This window comes from Cebus imitator, unplaced genomic scaffold (assembly GCF_001604975.1).
Source record: "Cebus imitator isolate Cc_AM_T3 unplaced genomic scaffold, Cebus_imitator-1.0 Scaffold480, whole genome shotgun sequence".
NCBI lineage: Eukaryota > Metazoa > Chordata > Mammalia > Primates > Cebidae > Cebus > Cebus imitator.
Genome location: NW_016107795.1, coordinates 1,498,299 through 1,518,681, shown reverse-complemented (window position 1 = coordinate 1,518,681; position 20,383 = coordinate 1,498,299). Strand labels below are relative to the sequence as shown.

At 38.0% G+C, this 20,383-nt stretch overlaps 1 protein-coding gene and 1 pseudogene across 6 annotated transcripts in view; one reads left to right on the top strand and one right to left on the bottom strand.

Moving 5' to 3' along the window:
- Nucleotides 1–20,383, bottom strand: part of ANKRD17 (ankyrin repeat domain 17) — a 178,125-nt gene that overhangs the window by 10,950 nt on the left and 146,792 nt on the right. For all 6 annotated transcript variants that reach the window (XM_017512944.2, XM_017512950.1, XM_017512945.2 and 3 more), the window contains 6 exons: nucleotides 17,399–17,570; nucleotides 14,355–14,802; nucleotides 13,100–13,255; nucleotides 10,454–10,603; nucleotides 7,312–8,945; nucleotides 2,504–2,701 (listed from right to left, as the gene is read on the bottom strand). In XM_017512944.2, coding sequence (XP_017368433.1) covers nucleotides 2,504–2,701; nucleotides 7,312–8,945; nucleotides 10,454–10,603; nucleotides 13,100–13,255; nucleotides 14,355–14,802; nucleotides 17,399–17,570 — 2,758 coding nt within the window. The remainder of the gene's footprint in view (nucleotides 1–2,503; nucleotides 2,702–7,311; nucleotides 8,946–10,453; nucleotides 10,604–13,099; nucleotides 13,256–14,354; nucleotides 14,803–17,398; nucleotides 17,571–20,383) is intronic.
- LOC108292211 lies at nucleotides 15,389–16,456 on the top strand (annotated as a pseudogene).

Here is a 20,383-nt window from a genome sequence, read left to right as displayed (position 1 = left end):
GATGGAGTCTCTCTCTGTCACCCAGGCTGGAGTACAGTGGCACGAACTCGGCTCACTGCAACTTCCACCTCCTAGGTTCAAGCAATTCTCCTGCCTCAGCCTCCTGAGTAACTGGGACAACAGGCACGTGCCACCCTGCCAGGCTAATTATATTTTTAGTAGAGACGGGGTTTCACCATATTGGCCAGGCTAGTCTCGAACTCCTGACCTTGTGATCCACCTGGCTCGGCCTCCCAAAGAGCAGGGATTAGAGATGTGAGCCACTGCGCCCAGTCTAGACTGATAATTTTTACTGAATTCATGTTAACCTATTCGGTACTTGATAATAGTATCATGGTTGCATTAAAAAAATCTTTAAGTAATGCATGTTTTTAGGTCCAAGGTGTCATATCTGCACCTTATTTAGGAATGCTTCACAACAAGATGGTAGAGAGAGAGAAAATAAATATAACAAAATAATTGGGAAATTTAAGTGAAGGGAATATGGATATTCCTTGTACTATTTCACTTTTCTTTGGGTCTGAAATTTTTTATAACAAAATAGTTACTGGAATGTGGCAACAATAAAAGCAAATGTAATGGCCTCAATGATATTCTGTATCTACAATATAGCAATATACTCAAAAGCATGACTTAAAAACCTAACCTGGCTGGTGTAGTGGTACACACCTGTAATTCCAGCACTTGGGGAGCTGTGCAAGGATAATTAATATTCTATATGACTGCCATTATTTGACAAATACAAGAAAAACTATGAAGATATAAATTTACTGCATGCCACAACTTACCTCATGCTTTAACTGGCAATGTACTTTGATATGTGTCTCTAAAATAATTAAAACCTTTTACTCTTTTATTCAGTTAATTCAGTTAGCTATTACCCATTTTAGTATTGCTACTTAGAAGCAATTTGTCAGTTTTGTATATTTTTTTTTTAAACTGAGTCTTATTATAATTTCCTTAAGAGATAAGCAACTTCATATCTTTACCTCGAAAACAAACATATCTAACCTTACTACAGAACTGTCTTAATTTGAGTTAAATTCCCTATTGCTGACTGATCTTCATTAGTTTGAAAATCTAGGCTGGGCATGATGGCTCATGCCTGTGATCCCAGCACTTTGGGAGGCTAAGGTAGGCAGATCACAAGGTCAGGAGTTCGAGACCAGCCTGAGCAACATAGTGAAACCCTGTCTCTACTAAAAATACAAAAATTAGGTGGATATGGTGGCACACGCCTGTGGTCCCAGCTACTGAGGCTGAGGCAAGAGAATTGCTTGAACGCGGGAGGTGGAGGTTGTAGTAAGCCAAGACCATGAGATTGCATTCAAGCCTGGGTGACAGAGTGAGCTCTGTCTCACAAAAAAAAAAAAAAGGCGCCTTGGCTCACGCCTATAATCCTAGCACTTTTGGGGGCTGAGGTGGGTGGGTTGCCTGAGGTCAGGAGTTCGAGACCAGCCTGGCCTACATAATGAAACCCCAACTCTACTAAAAATACAAATAATTAGCTGGGCATGGTGGTGTGTACCTGTAATCCCAGCTACTGTGGAAGCTGAGGCAGGAGAATCACTTGAACCTGGGAGGTGGAGGTTGCAGTGAGCTGAGGTTGTGCCATTGCACTCCAGCCCAGGCAACAGGAGCGAAATTCCATCTCCAAAAAAAAAAAAAATCTAATCACTGCTTCAAAAGTCTGCCTGTAATTATGGGATAATGTGAAATCAGTTGTGTTGTTTAAGCAAATGAGATTTTGTTTTCTTTTGCTCTGTTGCCCAGGCTGGAGTACAGTGGTGTGATCTTGGCTCACTACAACCTCTGCCTCCCGGGTTCAAGCAATTCTCCTGCCTCAGTCCCCAAGTAGCTGGGATTACAGGCGCATACCACAACACCTAACTAATTTTTGTATTTTTAGTAAGATGGGTTTTTGCCATGTTGGCCAGGCTGGTCTTGAACTCCTGACCTCAGGTGATCCATCTGCCTCCGCCTCCCAAAGTTGTAGGATTACAGGCAGAAAGCCACCGTGCCCAGACTAGATGAAATTTAAAGACAAACTAAAAGGATGTAATTTTCACACTTAAGGGTAGAAATCTTTCTCCTTGGAAGCTGTATTCTCACAACTAAAAGTAAACATAAATTAGTAACAGGTATAAGGATTAATTTTTTTCCCTCTAAAAATGATACCTCAGGACAGGAGTGGTGGCTCACACTTGTAATCCCAGCACTTTGGGAGGTAGGAGGATTGCTTGAGTCCAGGAGTTTGACAAAACCAGGCAGGGTAAATAAATAATAATAATCCCTCTTAGAAAAACTTCAATATTTTAGGTTTGATATAACCTACATCGATTCTAATCATTTAAATACGAAAAAAATTTTTTTGAAATTCCACAGATGCCAAGAGTACACGTTACATTTTTATGGTATTAAAATTATGATGAGGTTTAAAATCTGCTGTTTTTAAGAAAACATATATGCAAATTCTTATGGAATTACAGTGCATAAAACTCACCATTTGATGCTGATGAACATGGAGTCAACAAACTAAGCGGGGAAAAATGCTGTCTGTTAAAGTTAGCAGCTGTGGGTGCTCCTCCAAGGGGTGCCCCAGGTCCGTACATCTGACCTCCTGAAAGGTTTGAGGCAAAATTTCCCAAATGTGTTGAAGAAGGTGTTACAGAACCATATGGCGAGTCCATATTGACAATACCTATAATGTAGAAGGTCATGATAATTTATAATAGTTACCTCTACAAGAAATAGACACACCTTACTTGGCCCTAAATATATTCAAAACTATTTCATATTATTAAAAAAAAAAATCCCGGCTGGGCATGGTGCCCCACACCTGTAATCACTTTGGGAGGCCAAGGTGGCAGGACTGCTTAAGGTCAGGTGTTCAAGACTGGTCTGAGTAATACATCAAGACTCCACCTCAAAAAGCAAAATACAAACAAACCAAAAAATGCCTGTAATCCCAATACTTTTGGGAGGCCATGGTGAGAGGACTGCTTGAGCCCAGAGTTTGAGACCAGGCTGGACAACATAGTGAGACTGTCTCTTAAAAAAAAACCAAAAAACCACCAAATTAGCCAAGTGTGGTGCATGTTTGTAGTTCCAGTTACTTGGGAGGCTGAGGTGGGAGGATTGCTTGAGCCCAGGAGGTTAAGGCTATAATAAGCTGTGATGGCACCACTGCATGCCAACCAGAGTGACAGAGTGAGGACTTGTCTCACACACATAAAAAACGACAACTATATAGATAATTATAAAAGGAACAATTATCACATTACACTGTTAAATTCAAATTATAATTTACGGGGAACAAATTATATTCTTGATTGCAGCACTTTCAGCACTAGTGGACGTTAATGTTTTAGTTAAAAAAGATCAATTAGTTTTCCTTTACATGGGCTTTTTGTCAAAGTGAACTTTTGTTGCCTTTACTGATCATAAAATTAATGCAAACTTATTTTAAAAACCCAAACCCAAAAACCATATACATAAAGAAAGTGAAACTTCCAGGATTTCCTAATTCAAAAACAAATGTGTGTGTATCTGTGAGAGAGAAAAAGAGGAAGAAGAGTAAATGTTTATCTTTAGAGATCTTTAGAAAACATTTAAAAAAAAAAATGTTTATTTTTAGGGATAAAGGTAAAATGCCTACTCTTCTTCCTCTTTTTGTCTCTCACAGATATACACATTTGTTTTCAAAATATGTTCATTAAAAAAAGTACTACAAATGTCTACACACTAAGCTGTTTACACAAATAACCTATCTGATTTTAGTCTAATGGGTTAAAACTGCAGAAAAAAAAGAAATAACTGTCAATGATTTTTTTTTTTCACTTAGGAGACAGGCCTTTCTCTGTTGTTCAGTGTAGAGTGCAGTGGTATCATTATTATAGCTCACGGTAGCCTCAAACTCTTGGGCTCAAGCAATCCTCTTGCCTCAGCCTCCTGAGTATCTGGGACTACAGGTGTGTGCCACACACCTAGATATATTTTTTGTTTTATCTTTTAATAGCTTTCATAGAATACATGTTCAATATTGGATTTAAAATAGGTGTAAGGACCAAATAGTTGTATAAAACTAGGGAAAAAAGGGCTGCAGATATGATTCTACAATGGAGAGATCTGATGATTACATATTAACCACGTGGCCATGCTTTCTACAGTCAATACTGGAACAATTTGTCATTTTTTCTTTCTTTTAAGAAGACAGCAGATTGCTCTGTTGCCCATAGCTCACCACAGCCTCCACCTGCTGGGATCAAGCAATCCTCCTGCCTCAGCCTCCTAAGTAGCTGGGATTACAGATACATGCCACCACATCCAGCTTTTTTATTTATTTATTTTTGTAGCTATAGGGTCTCACTATTTTGCCCAGCCTAGTCTTCTGGACTCAAATGAGCCTCTTGCCTCAGCCTCCCAAAGTGTTGGGATTACAAGTGTGAGCCACCACATTCAGCTAATCTGTCATTGACAAGATGCAGTGTGAGGTTCAAAACATCACCTATATCATGCTCCTTTCAGAAATGTTTGATCTGAATCTAGGCATGGATTAACAAAATAGCTGAATTAAACTTGCCAAAGGAGTCAATGTCAAGAATTGCAGAGGAAGGCAGTAGAATGCTTTAGATGGAGGAAGACCAAAGACACATAACAGCCAAAAGTAATGTGTGAACATTGACTAAGTCTTGGATCAAAAGGCAGGGAAAACAGATACACAGAGGCAGAAAGAATACATTTGGGAAAATGGTATTTTATGTTGAGTGTTATTATCAAATTCATTCTCATTTCTTTGATGCAGTAATAGTGGCATAGCTGTGAAGGCAAACATTCTAAAGATATATATCAAAGTATTTAGGGGTAAAGCATCATGTTTGAAAGTTATCTTCTCATGATTTGACAAAAGATGGGGAGGAAAAGAAAACAGAGATAGGATAGAAAGAGGGAAAAAGAGGAAAGAAGGATGAAGAAGGGGAGAGACAGGTAAGACAAGACAAGAGAGGGAACAGAAAGGAAAGGATGCAGCAAAAGGGAGGAAAAAAGAGGACAGAGGAAGGAAAAGGGGAGGGGGAGTGAGGGAGAGAGTTTGAAAAGATGTTAACAAGCGGAGAATATGTTAATAAATGTGGAAACATAAAGGTATTGATTATGCTGTTTATTCTGTTCCTTACATTTTTATGTGACTTAAAAAAACTTTTCAAAATACAAACTGTAAAAACAGATCGGAGTTTAAAACACAAATGATCAAATTATTTACATAAGTTAAAGGAACAAAATTATGTATGGAACACAAAATGAATTAGGAAGTAGAGAGAAGTGAAAATTCATATCAGAAAGAAATTTAGGAGAAAATCTTCCTATGTAATAAAAGGATGAGTACCTTTAACTCAAAATGACCTGAATTAGGTAATTGACTTGTAGTTAAACTTCAATGCTAATTTTGGCTTTAATCAACTATACACTCCCAAAAAACCTCACCTTCCTTACAGAGCGGGACTTTCTTCTATACCTTTTCAAAATATAGGAATGTACTTTTTTGTTCTCTAATCTTAATTTTAGCCTTTCTGAACACCACACCTAGATTATCACATTTTTGGAAAGGTAAAGTATTAAATTGCAACCACTATAAAAATCAAACTTAAAAGCATTTTCAAAGCTTTCTCTATGAACATTGAAATTTAAATTTCATATTTTGTGTTGCAAGTTTATTCTTTTTTTTTTTTTTTGAGACAGTGTCTGGTTTTGTTCCTTCTGGAGTGCAGAGGTGTGATCTCGGCTCACTGTAACCTCTGCCTCTAGGGCTTAAGTCATCCTTCTACCTCAGCCCCCCAAGTAGCTGGGACTACAGGGGTGTACCACCATGCCCAGCTAATTTGTATTTTTGTAGAGACAGGGTCTCCCCATGTTGCCTAGGCTGGTCTGGAACTCCAGGGCTTAAGCAATCGACTCACCTTCACTTCCCAAAGTGCTGGGATTACAGGCATAAGCCACCGTGCCAAGCCTATTCTTAAAAGAAACTTTTTAAAAAAACATTCTAAAAATGTAAAAACAGGCAGCAGGCCAAATTTGGCCTATAGACCAGTGTGTGGTCATCTCTTACACAGACTCTTTAATTACTTGAAATGCTTACATTAAAAACCCAATAGCTTTAAATGCAAACTGGCATCCTGGATTAGATCCTACAACAGAAAAAAGATATTACTGGAAAAACGTGTGAAATCCGCCTAAAATCTGAAGTCTAGTTAGTAGTATTATACTAATGTTAATCTTTTGTTTTGAAATGTATCATGGTTATGTAAGATGGTCACATGAAGGGAAGCCGAGGAATTATAGAACTCTTCTATAAGTCTAAAAATATTTCAGAGTAAAAAGTTTTTTTTAAAAAAAGCAATAGCTTACAATCAGGAGATCTTTATATCTTCTAGATATATCAGTGTTGTCCCAATAGAACTTTCGATAATAATGGAAATGTTCAGATCTTTGCCGTCCAATATGGTAGCTACCAGTCTCAAGTGTTTTTTAAGCACTTGAAATATGGATAGCCTAAGAAGCTCAACTTTTTATTTTTAAAACTTTCATTAATTTAAATTTAAAATGCACACATGATTACTGGCTACCATATCAGACTGTGTAGCTCTATTTTTTAAATAATTTTAGATATAAAAAAGATAATCAGAAATGAAACTCAATTTTTAAAATCTCTGTTATTTAGTATTTAAAATAAATGTAAACTTTTGGTGACATTATCTTATTAAAGGAAAATATAAGAGACTTCTGAAAGAGAAAAATATGCCTAGGCCAGGTGTGGTGCCTCATGCCTGTAATACCAGCACTTTGGGAGGCCAAGGCAGGCAGATCACCAGAGGTTGGGAGTTCAAGACCAGCTTGGCCAACACGGTGAAACCCCGTCTCTACTAAAAACTCAAAAATTAGCTGGGAGTGGTGGTACATGTCTGTAATCCCAGCTCATAGAGAAACTAAGGTGGGAGAATCACTTGAACCTGGGAGGTGGAGGTCTAGGCTGGGTGACAGAGCCTCTGTCTCAAAAAAACAAAAAGAAAAAAAAAAGCCTGACCAGAAGACTTACGTGTGGAAAATTAAATAAAAATCTACTGTAGCTTTTTAAGAGATTTTTTAAAAACCCACCATACTAAACACAAATAATACAACAGCATCTGAGTTACCTGAATCCAACAATCTTTGTCTATATTGCCCAGTAAGAGAGTAAAAACATTAGAAAATGACCAAGAATTGTCATATCACTTGTGCAAATGAGCAGCTGCAGAATGTCTGAAAATATAAACTCACCTGAGGGACTTGGAGCAGGTCTCTGTAATGGTGGTCTAAAACCTGGAGCTTTGGAAGTATCAGACTGATGTAAATGATCTGAATTTGGCAAATATGAGGATTTTCCTGATAGCATAGACTCTGGTGTTGACTGAGATGAAACAACAGATCCTCCCCAGAAGGCATGAGCAGAAGTAGGGCTGTTTTCAAACAATGTGCTAAAGGGCCCAAATGGTAAGGGGGCACTGAAATTGGGAGCAATAGGCTTATTTGCAGGATGTACTGAATTCTGACAAGCACTTTGTGTACTTAAGGTCGAAGGTAGCTGGACAGAAGAGGGAACACTGTGAGGTCTTTTAATGTGATTGACACTGAGGACTGCAACAGATGAATTTTGCACTGAAGCTGAATTCTTGTGAGGGGCAGTTGTGCCATGAGGCGGTGGTCTAATAGCAGGGGTTTCCATTTTAGGAGCAGGCTGGGGGCATCCCATTTGTGTCTGAGGCATAGGGTAAGTCACTGGGGCAGTAGAAGGCACCGCCACTGGAGCAGAACTTGTTGCTAAAGGAGGAACAGTCATTCTAACTTCCGGGGGAGGAACCTGAGACTGCTGAAGAGGTGGTCTTGGTTCCTGAGAAACAGATCCCGGAGGTTGTTGCTGATTAGAATGAGCTGATGAACTCCCAGAAGAACTGCTGCTGTTTGGAGGTCTAGTGTTTGTTGTTTCTACTACTGGTGGACTACCTGCTTCCTGTTCAGAGGAAGATGCCACTTTATTTGGAGATGCTGATCCACAATCCAAAGGGCTGTTTCTAGAAACCCCTCCTGGCTGGGCTGGTGGTGATGGGGAAGATGGGGATGATACTGGATAGTGTTCTTTGGCAGTAGGCATAGGATATGTGGCATTTGTGGGTGCAGTACTGTTGTTGCTTGCCGTGGTTGTGACTGTTGTTGTGGTAGCATTGGATGTCTTCACAACTGTGACAAAAAGCTGCCTTCGGACAGAAGGTGAACTTGGACTGCCATTTGTAGATGTACCAGGCACCGTTGAAGCTGATGAACTGGTTGTAGTTGTTGGGCTTGAAGTTAAAGAACCTGCTGAATTCACCTGAGAACCACTGCTGTTCTGATTGCTATGGCGAGGCACCATGTGAGGCTTAGGCGAGTTAGTAGCTCTGGCAGGGCTCAAAGGCCTGACAGGAAAAGGACCCCAAGTGGATTGAGCTGGTGGAAAAGTACCTCCAAAGTGGGTCATGGGCAACCTTGGTGGACGGATCTGCTGGAAAGTCTGAGCAGCAAGCAAAGCATGTGCAAACTGTGGAGGAGGATATGCTAATGGAAGAGAAACTGGAAAACCAGGCCTCACATTATTCACTGGGTTCTTAATGGTTTTGTGAGTGGATGCAGAAGAAATTGCAGGCACAGTGAGTGCTGTGGCAGTTTGAGATGTTGATGACAGAGCTACAGTTGTCATTTTAATTCCCATTAAGGAACTGTTAGCAGCGGTGGTAGTAGGTGCTGATGACCCTATTTTGGAATTTGCTGAGGAGCTTTTCAAACGATTCTTTGGAATAAGTTCATCAATTTCTTTGTCTGGATCCTTGATCAAAGCATTAATCAACTGAGTTGCTTGTCTTGTTGATTCAGTGCCACCCCTATAAGTTGAGAAAAAAAAGTTAGGTAGAATTTTCCCTACTTTTAAGTATGCAAAGCCTTTTTTAATATGTATGTATGTGTGCGCACGCACACACACACACACACACACACAATTTTGTGTACATACATACACACATACAAAGGACAGATAACAAAAGCTGAGCAGCAACTTTCTTACCATTCTTGAGATATTCTATAAACAATGCAATAAATTGTCCTGAATGACTATTTTTCAGAGAAATAGTAAATGACTTATTTTTCAAAAATACATCACTATTGTTTGCTTAGACTAAGAAATCATTTTCCTGTTGTAAAATACACTACAGTTAGAAAAATCACTGCACACAAAAGCCTATGTAATCTACCATGTTACTGAAACATTTGATTAATACTAAAAATACTGAAACAGAATCAACACTAAAAATAACATGAGTAAACAAGGAAAATAATATAACTGAGTAAGAAAACAGTATTTTATTTTAAATCTTGGTATCTTAGGATGACTCCAACTACTACAAATTCATTAGTAGTTTGTCTATTAATAGGATAATTATTGTAAGTCCTCTGGGAAGATGTCTTAAAATGAGGGAGGAATCCTGATAGTGCCAACAATAGCCATATAAATCCTTAGTGCTGGATCTTAGGAAAATATTTAATATTTATGGAAACCCAAGGGAGAAATTACCTATAAAGGCTATCTGGTTGCCTCTTTTTTATATGGGAGTTCAGGAGGAATGGTTCCCACTTTTCTAGATAAGATACGCTGTGGCTACCCAACTACCCAGGAAAAAACAATTCAGAAGGAGAAGACAATGAATAAAATACAGAGATTGCTACTTGCTTTCTTATTTTTGAGGTACGATGTAACTATTAACACTTCCATATACTGCAAAGGGGCATCTGCCTCACACAAACAAACTTATAACTGCCATCTAAAAAATATAAAACTCTTTTTCAAAGAAACTTGAATTTGCTTTAAAGTAATTAAAAATAGCTTTCTATATTCTTATGATTTCTTATAACATCACTTTTAAGAATATTCAGGCATAGATATATTTGATGAGTTATTCAAGATAAGTTATATCATCACTTCAGATTCAAATCTAGCTCAAATTCTAAAGATACAATCTCACAATAATAAATCTCAAAGGTAATTTGAGAAGGACAAAAACCCATTGCTTAAAATGTTGGAAACTCCCTCCCTAAAAGTCTCAGAACAAATTTTTAAGCATGTCACATAAACAGTTTATGTACAGAAACTGTTTATTTAAACCTTTGCTACACATGCATACAAAATTCCTGTAATACTCTCTAAAACACTCCACAAAAGTATATTAACTAGGAAAAAAGAAAACTATAAGGTTTATCTTCTCAAATACCAATAAAATTTCCATTTTAAAAAGTGCACTATTTAATATAAAGTTCCACTGAAAACTCATATGGCTATATTTCATTAAGCTGTAGTGCAATAAAATAAAGGAAAAAAATATGAGAGACAAAGTTTTGCCTTATAGTGATTATCCGGTCTCCAGTCTTGTCTTTCTGTTTATCGATATCTATGTGTGCACCAGTAAACTCCCGAATAGCATTGATATTACAGCCTCCTCTTCCAATCACTCTGGATATCACGGTTGATGGAACTGATACTTTTTTTGACCTGTTTAAAAGTGGTAAATATAAATTAAGATTAATCATTAACAATAGTAGTTGTAATCTTAAAAAGGAGAAAGAGTATTACTAAAATGTTTTTCTGTAAGTACGGACTATTGTTGAACAAGCCTCTTCTATTTACTCTTACTCTAGATGAACAGAGACAAGGCAATCAGGTGCAACAGACAATCTTTATTACAGCTTCTCATCTCACTATCAAAGATTGTTTGCTTTGTTAATTATCATTTTTCACTTGTATCCGTAAAGCAGATACTATGCAGACATGCGCTGTGCTAATGCAAATACTAACGGTAAATAAGATAGGCATGAGTTTCTGCCCACACATATTGACTATGTACACAGTAATTATGAAAAAAACACCACCATGTCATGAGTGTTGCAATAGTATGTGTGTACACACATATATATATGCTGGTTGGGAATCTAATTAAGCCTCAAGGGTCAAGAAGGACTTCTTGTGGGTCCCTTTTGGTGCTTTACTCATGCTTCTTTTTATTCTCTAATATATATAACCCAAAGAATGATATTAAAAATTCAGGACCAGGCATGGTGGCTTATGCCTGGAATCCCAGCACTTTGGGGGCCAAGGCAGGCAGATCACTTGAGGTCAGGAGTTTGAGACCAGCTTGACCAACATAGCAAAACCTCATCTCTACTAAAAAAAAAAAAAAAATACAAAAATTAGCCAGGCATGGTGGGATATGCCTGTAATCCCAGCTACTCAGTAGGCTGAGGCATGAGAATAGCTTGAACCTGGGAGTGGAGGCTGCCACGGGCTGAGATCATGTCGCTGCATTCCAGCCTGGGCAACAGAGTGAGACTCCGTCTCAGGAAAAAAAAAAAAGAAAAATTCACTATTTCCCTGTATTCTTCTAGTAGTATTAAAATGACTATCCACAAATATGAAAACTTGCTAAAAATGTTTAATAATGTGTGGAAAAAGAAAATCCTACTAGAATTTAAAAAGCAAAATCTGAGGCTGGGCAGGGTGGCTCAAGCCTGTAATTCCAGAACTTTGGGAGGTCGAGGTGGGTGGATCACCTGAGGTCAGGAGTTTGAGACCAGCCTGGCCAACATGGGAAAACCCCATCTCTACTAAAAAATACAAAAAAATTAGCTGAGTATGGAGTGGAAAGGCTGAGGCAGGAGAATCACTTGAACCTAGGAGGGAGCAGAAGTTGTAGTGAGCAGAGATTGCACCACTGCATTCCAGCCTGGGCAACAAGAGTGAAACTCCATCTCAAATTAAAAAAAAAAGCAAAATCCATCTAATACTTGCAAATTACATTTTAAACATTCAGGTTCAAGAAAGGTACAGATTTTCTTTTTCTTTCTTTTTTTTTTTTTTTTTTTTTTTTTTTTTTTTTTTTTTTTTTTTTTTGACAGAGTCTTGTTCTGTCACCTGGGCTGGAATGCAGTGTGATCATGGCCCACTGAAGCCTCGAACTCCTGGGCACGAGCAATCCTCCCACCACAGTTCCCCAAGTAGCTGAGATTACAAGCACGAATCATATGCCCAGCTAATTTTTTGCTGTTCTTTATATATACAACTTAGTTACCTGACAATTCTTTTTTCCCTAAAGGGCATGATAATCAGCCAGTGATCATAATTTACAAATTAGTGAAAAACTTATTTGTATAACACTAATTAAACATTAAATGCACATACAAAAACCAAATTATCTTATTATTGGATAGAGAATATTCTGATGATATGATTTCAAGCAGTCTAATAGAGTGTGTATGTGAAGGGGTCAGAGAGAGAATGTGTGTGTAGTGTGTGAAGACAGAGACAGAAATAAACAAAGATATGACAGGGACATGATTTGGTCCAAAATTAGGATGAAATAACCCAAAAAACTGTATACTGCACTTAGGGATTAACAGTACTAAGTTTGGTTCACTTTAGCTTTTGTTTCAGATAACCAAAAGTTTAATTTTTTATAAAATTTCTGGAAATTTCTTTAAAGTAAGTTCTCAAAGAGTTACAATGGATCATATTCTTTCCGGATTTCAGGTGTCTAACTCCTTTTAAGTTTCTGATATAATATTCCTACTCTTTGATACATATTATTGTTAAAATCCCAAGCAAAACAAAATATTTTTAACCTGAAATCCTTGAAATAAAGTTATCCTATGATTTAAAGACAGTTATTATTAGATCAACAGTACTCATTCATCAAATATTTACAAGTAGCTTTTACAATATTTCTTTGTATTATATAAGGCTTTGAGATAACAAAGCTGAAAAAGACACAATCTAAAATAGTTCTTAAAGCAAACTCTAATACTTCGAGGGGCCAAATTAACATTTAATTTTTTTTTTCCATCTGAAATATGGCACAGGCTTTCTCTGTTGGTCAAATTTAGCCTTGAATCATCAGCTTGTTTGCAATGTTTAAAATAGGAGAAATTTAGTTAAAAGGTAAATAACACTTCACTGTAATACAGAGCACACAGAATGAGAAAAACAAATACTCACCTTCTTACAACTTCTTTCCATCCTTCTTCTCTCTTTTGCCCACGCTTAGGACTTGCTACTGTTAACTTCCCATTTGGAGAGGAAAGGGGAGATGGACCAGATTTTGTACAAGTAGATAGAGAATTACTGGTCCCTTCGTTGACAGTCTCTGACAATCTTTAACAGACAGAGGGAAAGTACATTGAATATGGAACAGATGTAGAATTTTTAAATAATAAAGGTAGTCTACTACACAATTTAAAAAAAAATTTTTTTTTTTTTTTCTTTTTTTTGAGACGGAGTTTCACTCTTGTTACCCAGGCTAGAGTGCAATGGCGCCATCTCGGCTCACTGCAACCTCCGCCTCCTGGGTTTAGGCAATTCTCCTGCCTCAGCCTCCTGAGTAGCTGGGATTACAGGCACGCACCACCATGCCCAGCTAATTTTTTGTATTTTTAGTAGAGATGAGGTTTCACCATGTTGACCAGGATGGTCTCGATCTCTTGACCTCGTGATCCACCCGCCTCGGCCTCCCAAAGTGCTGGGATTACAGGCTTGAGCCACCGCGCCCGGCTAAAAAAAATTTTTAAATAACAAATGAAGACCTTATTTTTCACTTCTCCTCAATATTTAGCATATAATATAAACAGCCAATTTTATTTTTTTTCTTTTTGAGACAGGTCTCATTCTGTTACCCAGGCTAGAGTACAATGACAGCTCACTGCAGCCTTGGCCTCTCGGGTTCAAGGTGATCCTTCTGCCTCAGCCTCCTGAATAGCTGGGACCACAGGCAGATGGCATCACATCAGCCAATTAAAACAAAAAATTATTTGTAGAGACAGGGTTTCCCTATGTTGTCCAGGCTGGTGTTGAACTCCTGGGCTCAAGCAATCCTCCTACTTTGGCCTCCCAAAGAGCTAGTATTACACACATAAGGCATTGCACTCAACCTAAAGAACCAACTTTAAGAAGATATAATCTAGGGGACACATTTAGCAGAGTTGAATCACAATAATAATCCCTTTGAAACCACAATCAATACCTTTCATGTGCTATGTGTAACAACCAAAAACAAGGAATTACATGGTAAAAATAATTTGATGTCTCACTAGTACAAAATCTAAATAAAAGCTTATTCTTCAATTCAATACCTTCTTTAGCACAAAGGAAAATCCTATTTTGCAAGGTGAAAATTTGCTTGCTTTACCAAAAACATTCAGCAATAAGATATTTCATGATGACACTATATACATTAAAAATAGAAATTGGAACTAACTTTATTGAAGCCTTGCCAGAAACAGATTTTCTCTCTTCTTTTGGAAATGTAACAAGAACTGATGGCTGCTTTTTGCTGCTCACAGTAGTAGTGACCACAGCTGGTGAATGATTGTCGCTCTTTCGGCTGCTGTTGCTGTTACTACTTTCATCACTGCAGCTGGAAATCCTCATGTTATCACTGTCCCCACTCTCGCTGGTACTGCTGCTCTTGGACTCTCCATTCACCTTCTCTGGCTGACTATATGAAATTGGTAGTGGATCATCAAATATAATTTGAACGTTTTCTGGAGTAATTTTATTTTTCCTGTTTTTCCTCTTTGAACTGGTTGTAGTTATGGTATTATTTCTTTTACCATGGGAACCTGCCAAAGTTGTCCAGGTTGCAGATATACCTATGGTAGTAGTGGTTGTGGCACTTGGAGGCTCTGTCAAGACTTCAGGCTCATCTGTAAAAGTAGCAATAATACTGAATTAGCAAGTTCTAAGTATTCCCAGAATGTATTTAACTATAAGCACTTAAAGAAAAGAAAAACCCTGGAGTGTTATTCCATTACTATTAGCCATTTAAGTTATTCTCACATTCACTGGTAATGAGCTGGATATGACTGATATACTATGTGTCCCTACGTCCTGTTCAAAGAATAGCAGATAGCTATAAAAAATATTTTGGGGACAGATTGGAAAATATAGGTATGTACTGTATATTACATATTATTATATAATTATTAAATTTCTTAAGTATAATAATGATGTTGTCCAGTTATATAATGTCCTTTTTCTGGGAAATACATAATCAAGTATCTAGGGGTGATTTCACATCTTGTGTATAGCTTACATGCAAACTACTTAAAAAAGAGAACACACATCCCACATGTGGCAAAATGTTTTAAAAATGTAGGTGACATATAGATGTTCACCATATTAATCTTTAAACTCTTCTGTAGTTTGAAAATTTTCAAAATAAAACTCTGGAGAAGGGGGAAATTAAAACACACACACAAACACACACTGTGTGCACATATTTTTGGTGCAATGGTTCCTTCCCACAATACAGTCAGTCCTCTCTTTCCACAGATTTAACCACCAGCTTGAAAGTATTAGAAAAACAAAACAATAAAAGATAATACAAATAAAGCAGCATGACTATTTACATAGCATTTACATTATATTAGGTATTAGAGGTAATATAGAGATGATTTAAAATATATGAAAGAATGTGCATAATTTATATGCAAATATTATACCATTTTATATAAAAGACCTGAGTATCTGAATTTTGGTATTCATGAGGGTCCTAGAAACCATCCTCTGTGGATATGAAGGGACAGGATCACTATACTTCCATCTCAAATAACCTTTTGATTACCCTATCTAAAAATAATTCCCTCACTTGAAGAAATCTAACTATAGTCTGGATTGTAGATATTATGAAATTACCATTTATAATACCTAAAATAGTTATGATGATTCAAGCAAATGTCATTCTTGGGATGTGGGCTTAATTATTTATAGGTGCCCAGCGCGATGGCTTCACGCCTATAATCCCAGCAATTTGGGAGGCTGAGGGGTGGGAGAGGAATCACTTGTGATCAGAAGTTAGAAACCAGCCTGGACAACTTGGGAAAACCCGGTCCCTACTGAAAATACAAAAATCAGGACGCCGGAGCCGTTGCGGGGCCGCATGGAGTGCTTGCGGAATCTCCAGTGCAGGACGCCGCAGTGGCGCGCTGCCTGGTCCTGGGCGCGGACCGGATGAGCAAGTGGATGAGCAAGCGGGGCTCGCGGAGCTTCAGAGGCCGCCAAGGGCCGGGGCGCTAAGGGCACCTACGTTCTCGCCGCAGGCTGGAGATTCGTGCAGATCAAGAAGGTACCGGAGCTCGTAGTCCTGGATCTGACCAGTCAGCTTCAAGTTCAAGCCCTACGTGAACTACCGCGCCCTGATGGCCAGCCACGCTGCTCTTCAGCGAAGCCGTGGTGCCTGCCATCGAAAATGACTTCAAAAACGGCGCCTTCAACCCTGACAACCTGGAAGAGTACGACTTTGAGCCCACATAGGAGGGCAAGCTCTTCCAGCTATGCCCCAGGAACTAACTGCGATAGCAAGGGAGTATGAGTGGGGGCTGAAAGCTAGAGGCATCCCTGGGGAGGGGCGGCCTGCCCTCATCTCATTTCTATTAAAGGTCTTTGCCAGCTAAAACAAAAAAACAAAACAACAAAAATTAGCTAGACATGGTAGCGCTTGCCTACCCAGCTACTTGGGAGGCTGAAGTCAGAGAACAGCTTGAACCCTGGAAATGGAGGCTGCAGTGAGCCAAGATGTGCCACTGCACTCCAGCCCAGCAAAAGAGCAAGACTATGTCTCAAAAAAAATGTATTTATAGATGCAATGTCATGATGTCTGCAATTAATTTTCAGATGGCTCAGAAAAAAAATGTGTAATTACTTAAAGGGAAAAATAAAGCACATATGGTAAAATGTTAACAATTTTGTTAATCTAGGTGGACTGTATTCAGGTATTCATTTTACCATCTGTCGATTGGTCTGCAGGTTTGAAATTTTTCATGATATAGTTAGGGAGGAATTCAGTCAAAAAAAAAAAATACATCTTTTCTTTTTTTGGACACACGGTCTTGCTCTGTCACTCAGGCTGAAGCAAGATCATGCCTCACTGCAGTCTCAACCTCCCCTGCTGAAGTGATCTTCCTGCCTTATTTCCCCATCCCCCGCCCCCCCAATCCCCAGTAGCTAGGTGGGACTATAGGAGTGTGCTACTGTGCCCAGCTAATTAAATAATAATTTTTTTTTTTTTTTTTGTAGAGACAGTCTCACTTTGTTGCCCAGGCTAGTCTCGAACTCCTAGACTCAAATGACTCTCCCACTTTGACCTGCCACAAAGTACTGGGATTACAGGCATGAGCCACTGTGCCTGGCCTGTCTCAAGGGCTTAATAACGTAAAACTCTATTTTCAAGAGTGAATAATAATAAAGTAAATACAATTTTAACTAGAATATAAAACAAATGGGATGGTTAAGAGAAAATACCTTCAACTTTAAGCTTTTCTTTTTCTTGAGCAGCTTGGAGTTCAAAGTTCTCTTTATTTTTGGCTTCAATTTCTTCTAGTTTTCTTCTTTGTTCTTCCTTTTTCTTCCGTCTCTTCTCCTTTCTTTTTTCTCTTTTTGCAGCCAAAGCCAGCCTCCGACTTTCTTCCCTTAACTGTTAAAGATCAATAAAGCAGAAATATAATGTTGAAATTTACCCTGGAGAAAAAGTTGTCACATAATCATTTAATGATAAGGAAATCATGATATCATAAAATTCAAAGTCACCTAGTTCAATTCATTGTTTTATCAAGATCATATTCAAACTACTATAAAGAGACAATATTTTTACAATATCAAGATAAATTAACAATATAAGACTAAGTTTAAAATGGGTAAATAATAAACAGACACATAGCTTTTAATCGTTAAGGAAATGTAAGTTGAACTGATAAAGTACCATTTTTGATCATTAATTTGGCAAAATTTAAAAAGGCATCAGATATCAGCACAAGTTTGAAAAACTGAGTTCTCTACTGCTGTGGGCATGAATATTTACATTTTACAAAAAGTAATCTGAAAGCCTCCTAACAAAAATTACAAACTGCTTATCCTAACAACTTATTCTATAAAATGTCTATCTCTAGTGAAAAAACATAGCTTCAGCAATTTTCCTTGCAAATTGATTATAGTGGCAATAAATGGAAACAAGGTAAATCTATCAATGGGAAGGAATAAATAGCTAGTATAAATTCACAGAATACTAGACAGTCACTGAAAATATTATAAATAGATACCTGGGAAAGTGCTCCCAATTTACATTTGTTAGGAGAAAAAAAGGGAAACTGAAGACTAATAATAATCACTTTTATGAGGGAAGAAAACCCTTTTTGTGCATCTATTTGTATAAATATAGAAAAAAACCATAAAAGTTATTTTCCTTCTTGGTTCATAAAGGAATGAAAATCATCTTCAAACTGTCTACATGTCATCTAAAAGATGTTTTAAATTAATTATTTGTATATATATATGTGTGTGTGTGTGTATGGGGAGAGAGAGAGAGAGAGACAGACAGACAGACAGACAGACATACGGGGTTTTTCCATGTTGGTCAGGCTGGTCTTGAACTTCTGACGTCAGGTGATCCACCTGCCTCGGCCTCCCATAGTGCTGGGATTACAGGCATAAGCCACCATGCCCGGCCTCAAAGATATTTTTTTAAAAACATTCTCCACCCATAATCTAGCATTCTGAATTTATTATATGTGTATTTTAAATGTGTCAAAACAATGTCAGTTAAGGGATGGAGCAACATGTGAAACCAGTCCTCACAAATTCATAAGCCAAATATTTAGTTTTCATTCAAAACTTTGACTTCATCTTTTAAGTGTTGTGCTTTTGCTAGATACTCTCTGTCCTGCCTTTCAAATTAACATTCTATTCGGTTCATTCTTTTTTTTTTTTAAAGCCAAATTTAGCAGTGGGGGGTTGTATACCAACTTTAGTGACACTAACATTAATAAGTTCTGATAACCTACTACCATCAAACCAGCTCTCTGTAAGGTTCTTGAAGAGTTTGGCCCACCACCAGGTTTTTACACCCTGGGGCAATGCAACAGACTTACCCTAGGCTAGATGACAGATAAGTCTTGTTCCTGAAAAGGGAAACAGTGAAGGAGAACCTGCAGGTAGAATACTCATACTTGCTCAGGCACACTGATTTTAGGAAAGAATACATCTAAAAGTTAAAGATACAGAAACTGCCTACATCGTAACCCTGGAAATTTCTGCTGGACTCCCAGACATAGACAAGCTCCAGTCTGAAGATCAGTAAAGGAGGTGCTTTCGCCCCTGCTTAAGTATTAGGAAGAAAACAGACCTTTACTCCCTGGATCACCACAAGGAAGGAGTAATATCTGATTGGTGAGTTTGAAAGAAGCAATTGAGTATGTGTGACTCAGCTTATTTGAGCCTTGTGTCTTCTCCAGGTGAACCCCAGTGAAGGAGGGAGAAGTGTGGTTGTTCTGTCTAGCTTGGACTGTGGAACGGGTAATTAAGTATAAGAGGGAGAGGAGGAGGAAAGCCAAGGTGAAATGTGCACCAGAAAAACATTATCAAAGCAGCTATGGCTACGGTGTGTATTAAGTCTACCTCAGCATTAGGAATAACAAAACCAATATTTTATCTGTACGGACAGTAAAATCTTGGGAAAGGAATGGTTTGGGGGAGGCTCAAAACAGCAAATGAAGTTTTAGGGTTTTGCCTCATCCATGATGGGTTTTTTTCATTTTGCTGCATTTATTAACTTGTCTGGTAGCAGGAGCTAATTATGATTGCTATTTAGGCGGGAGTGGGGCAGGGGTTGGGGGTGGAGAACTTTTTTAAAAGTATAAGAGTTTTAATTCAGAAAGCAGGATTTCATTTAAGTTCCTATGTCCTAGATGTGGATGGACGGGGGTGGGGGTGGTAGGTCTGGATAGGTCATAGGATGTGGCTGGGTCTTAGACATGCAAATTTATCACTGCTTATTCGCTTATAGAGTCAGTTAGGGGTGGCCCTTTGGCAAGAGTGAGTTTGGATCATAAAACTTCAGAGTTTAACTCTAAGATGTAAGTATTTACTTGTTTCTAAATTTTGAGACTTTAATGCTGGTATTTTGATAATCTGATATATTTTACTAACTCTTTGAATTCACTAAGAGTAGGGCACTAATTCAGAGGTCATAGGGAAACTTTCTGGGGGGAGATGCCAGACTATGGCTACAAAAATGACCCAACTTTACATGGCATGGAGCTCTAAAAGTTAGCAGAATTAGCAAGTGTGGATCAACAGATACAGGATTTAAGAGACATCACAGGTTTGCAGGTGGTAGATGAAACTAACAAATGAGGTCACCAGAGGAAAAAGGTATAACTCTGTGTGTGTGGGTGTTTGTGTGTATACATACACACACATACCTATTATTTTACTATATATAATAAAATGTAT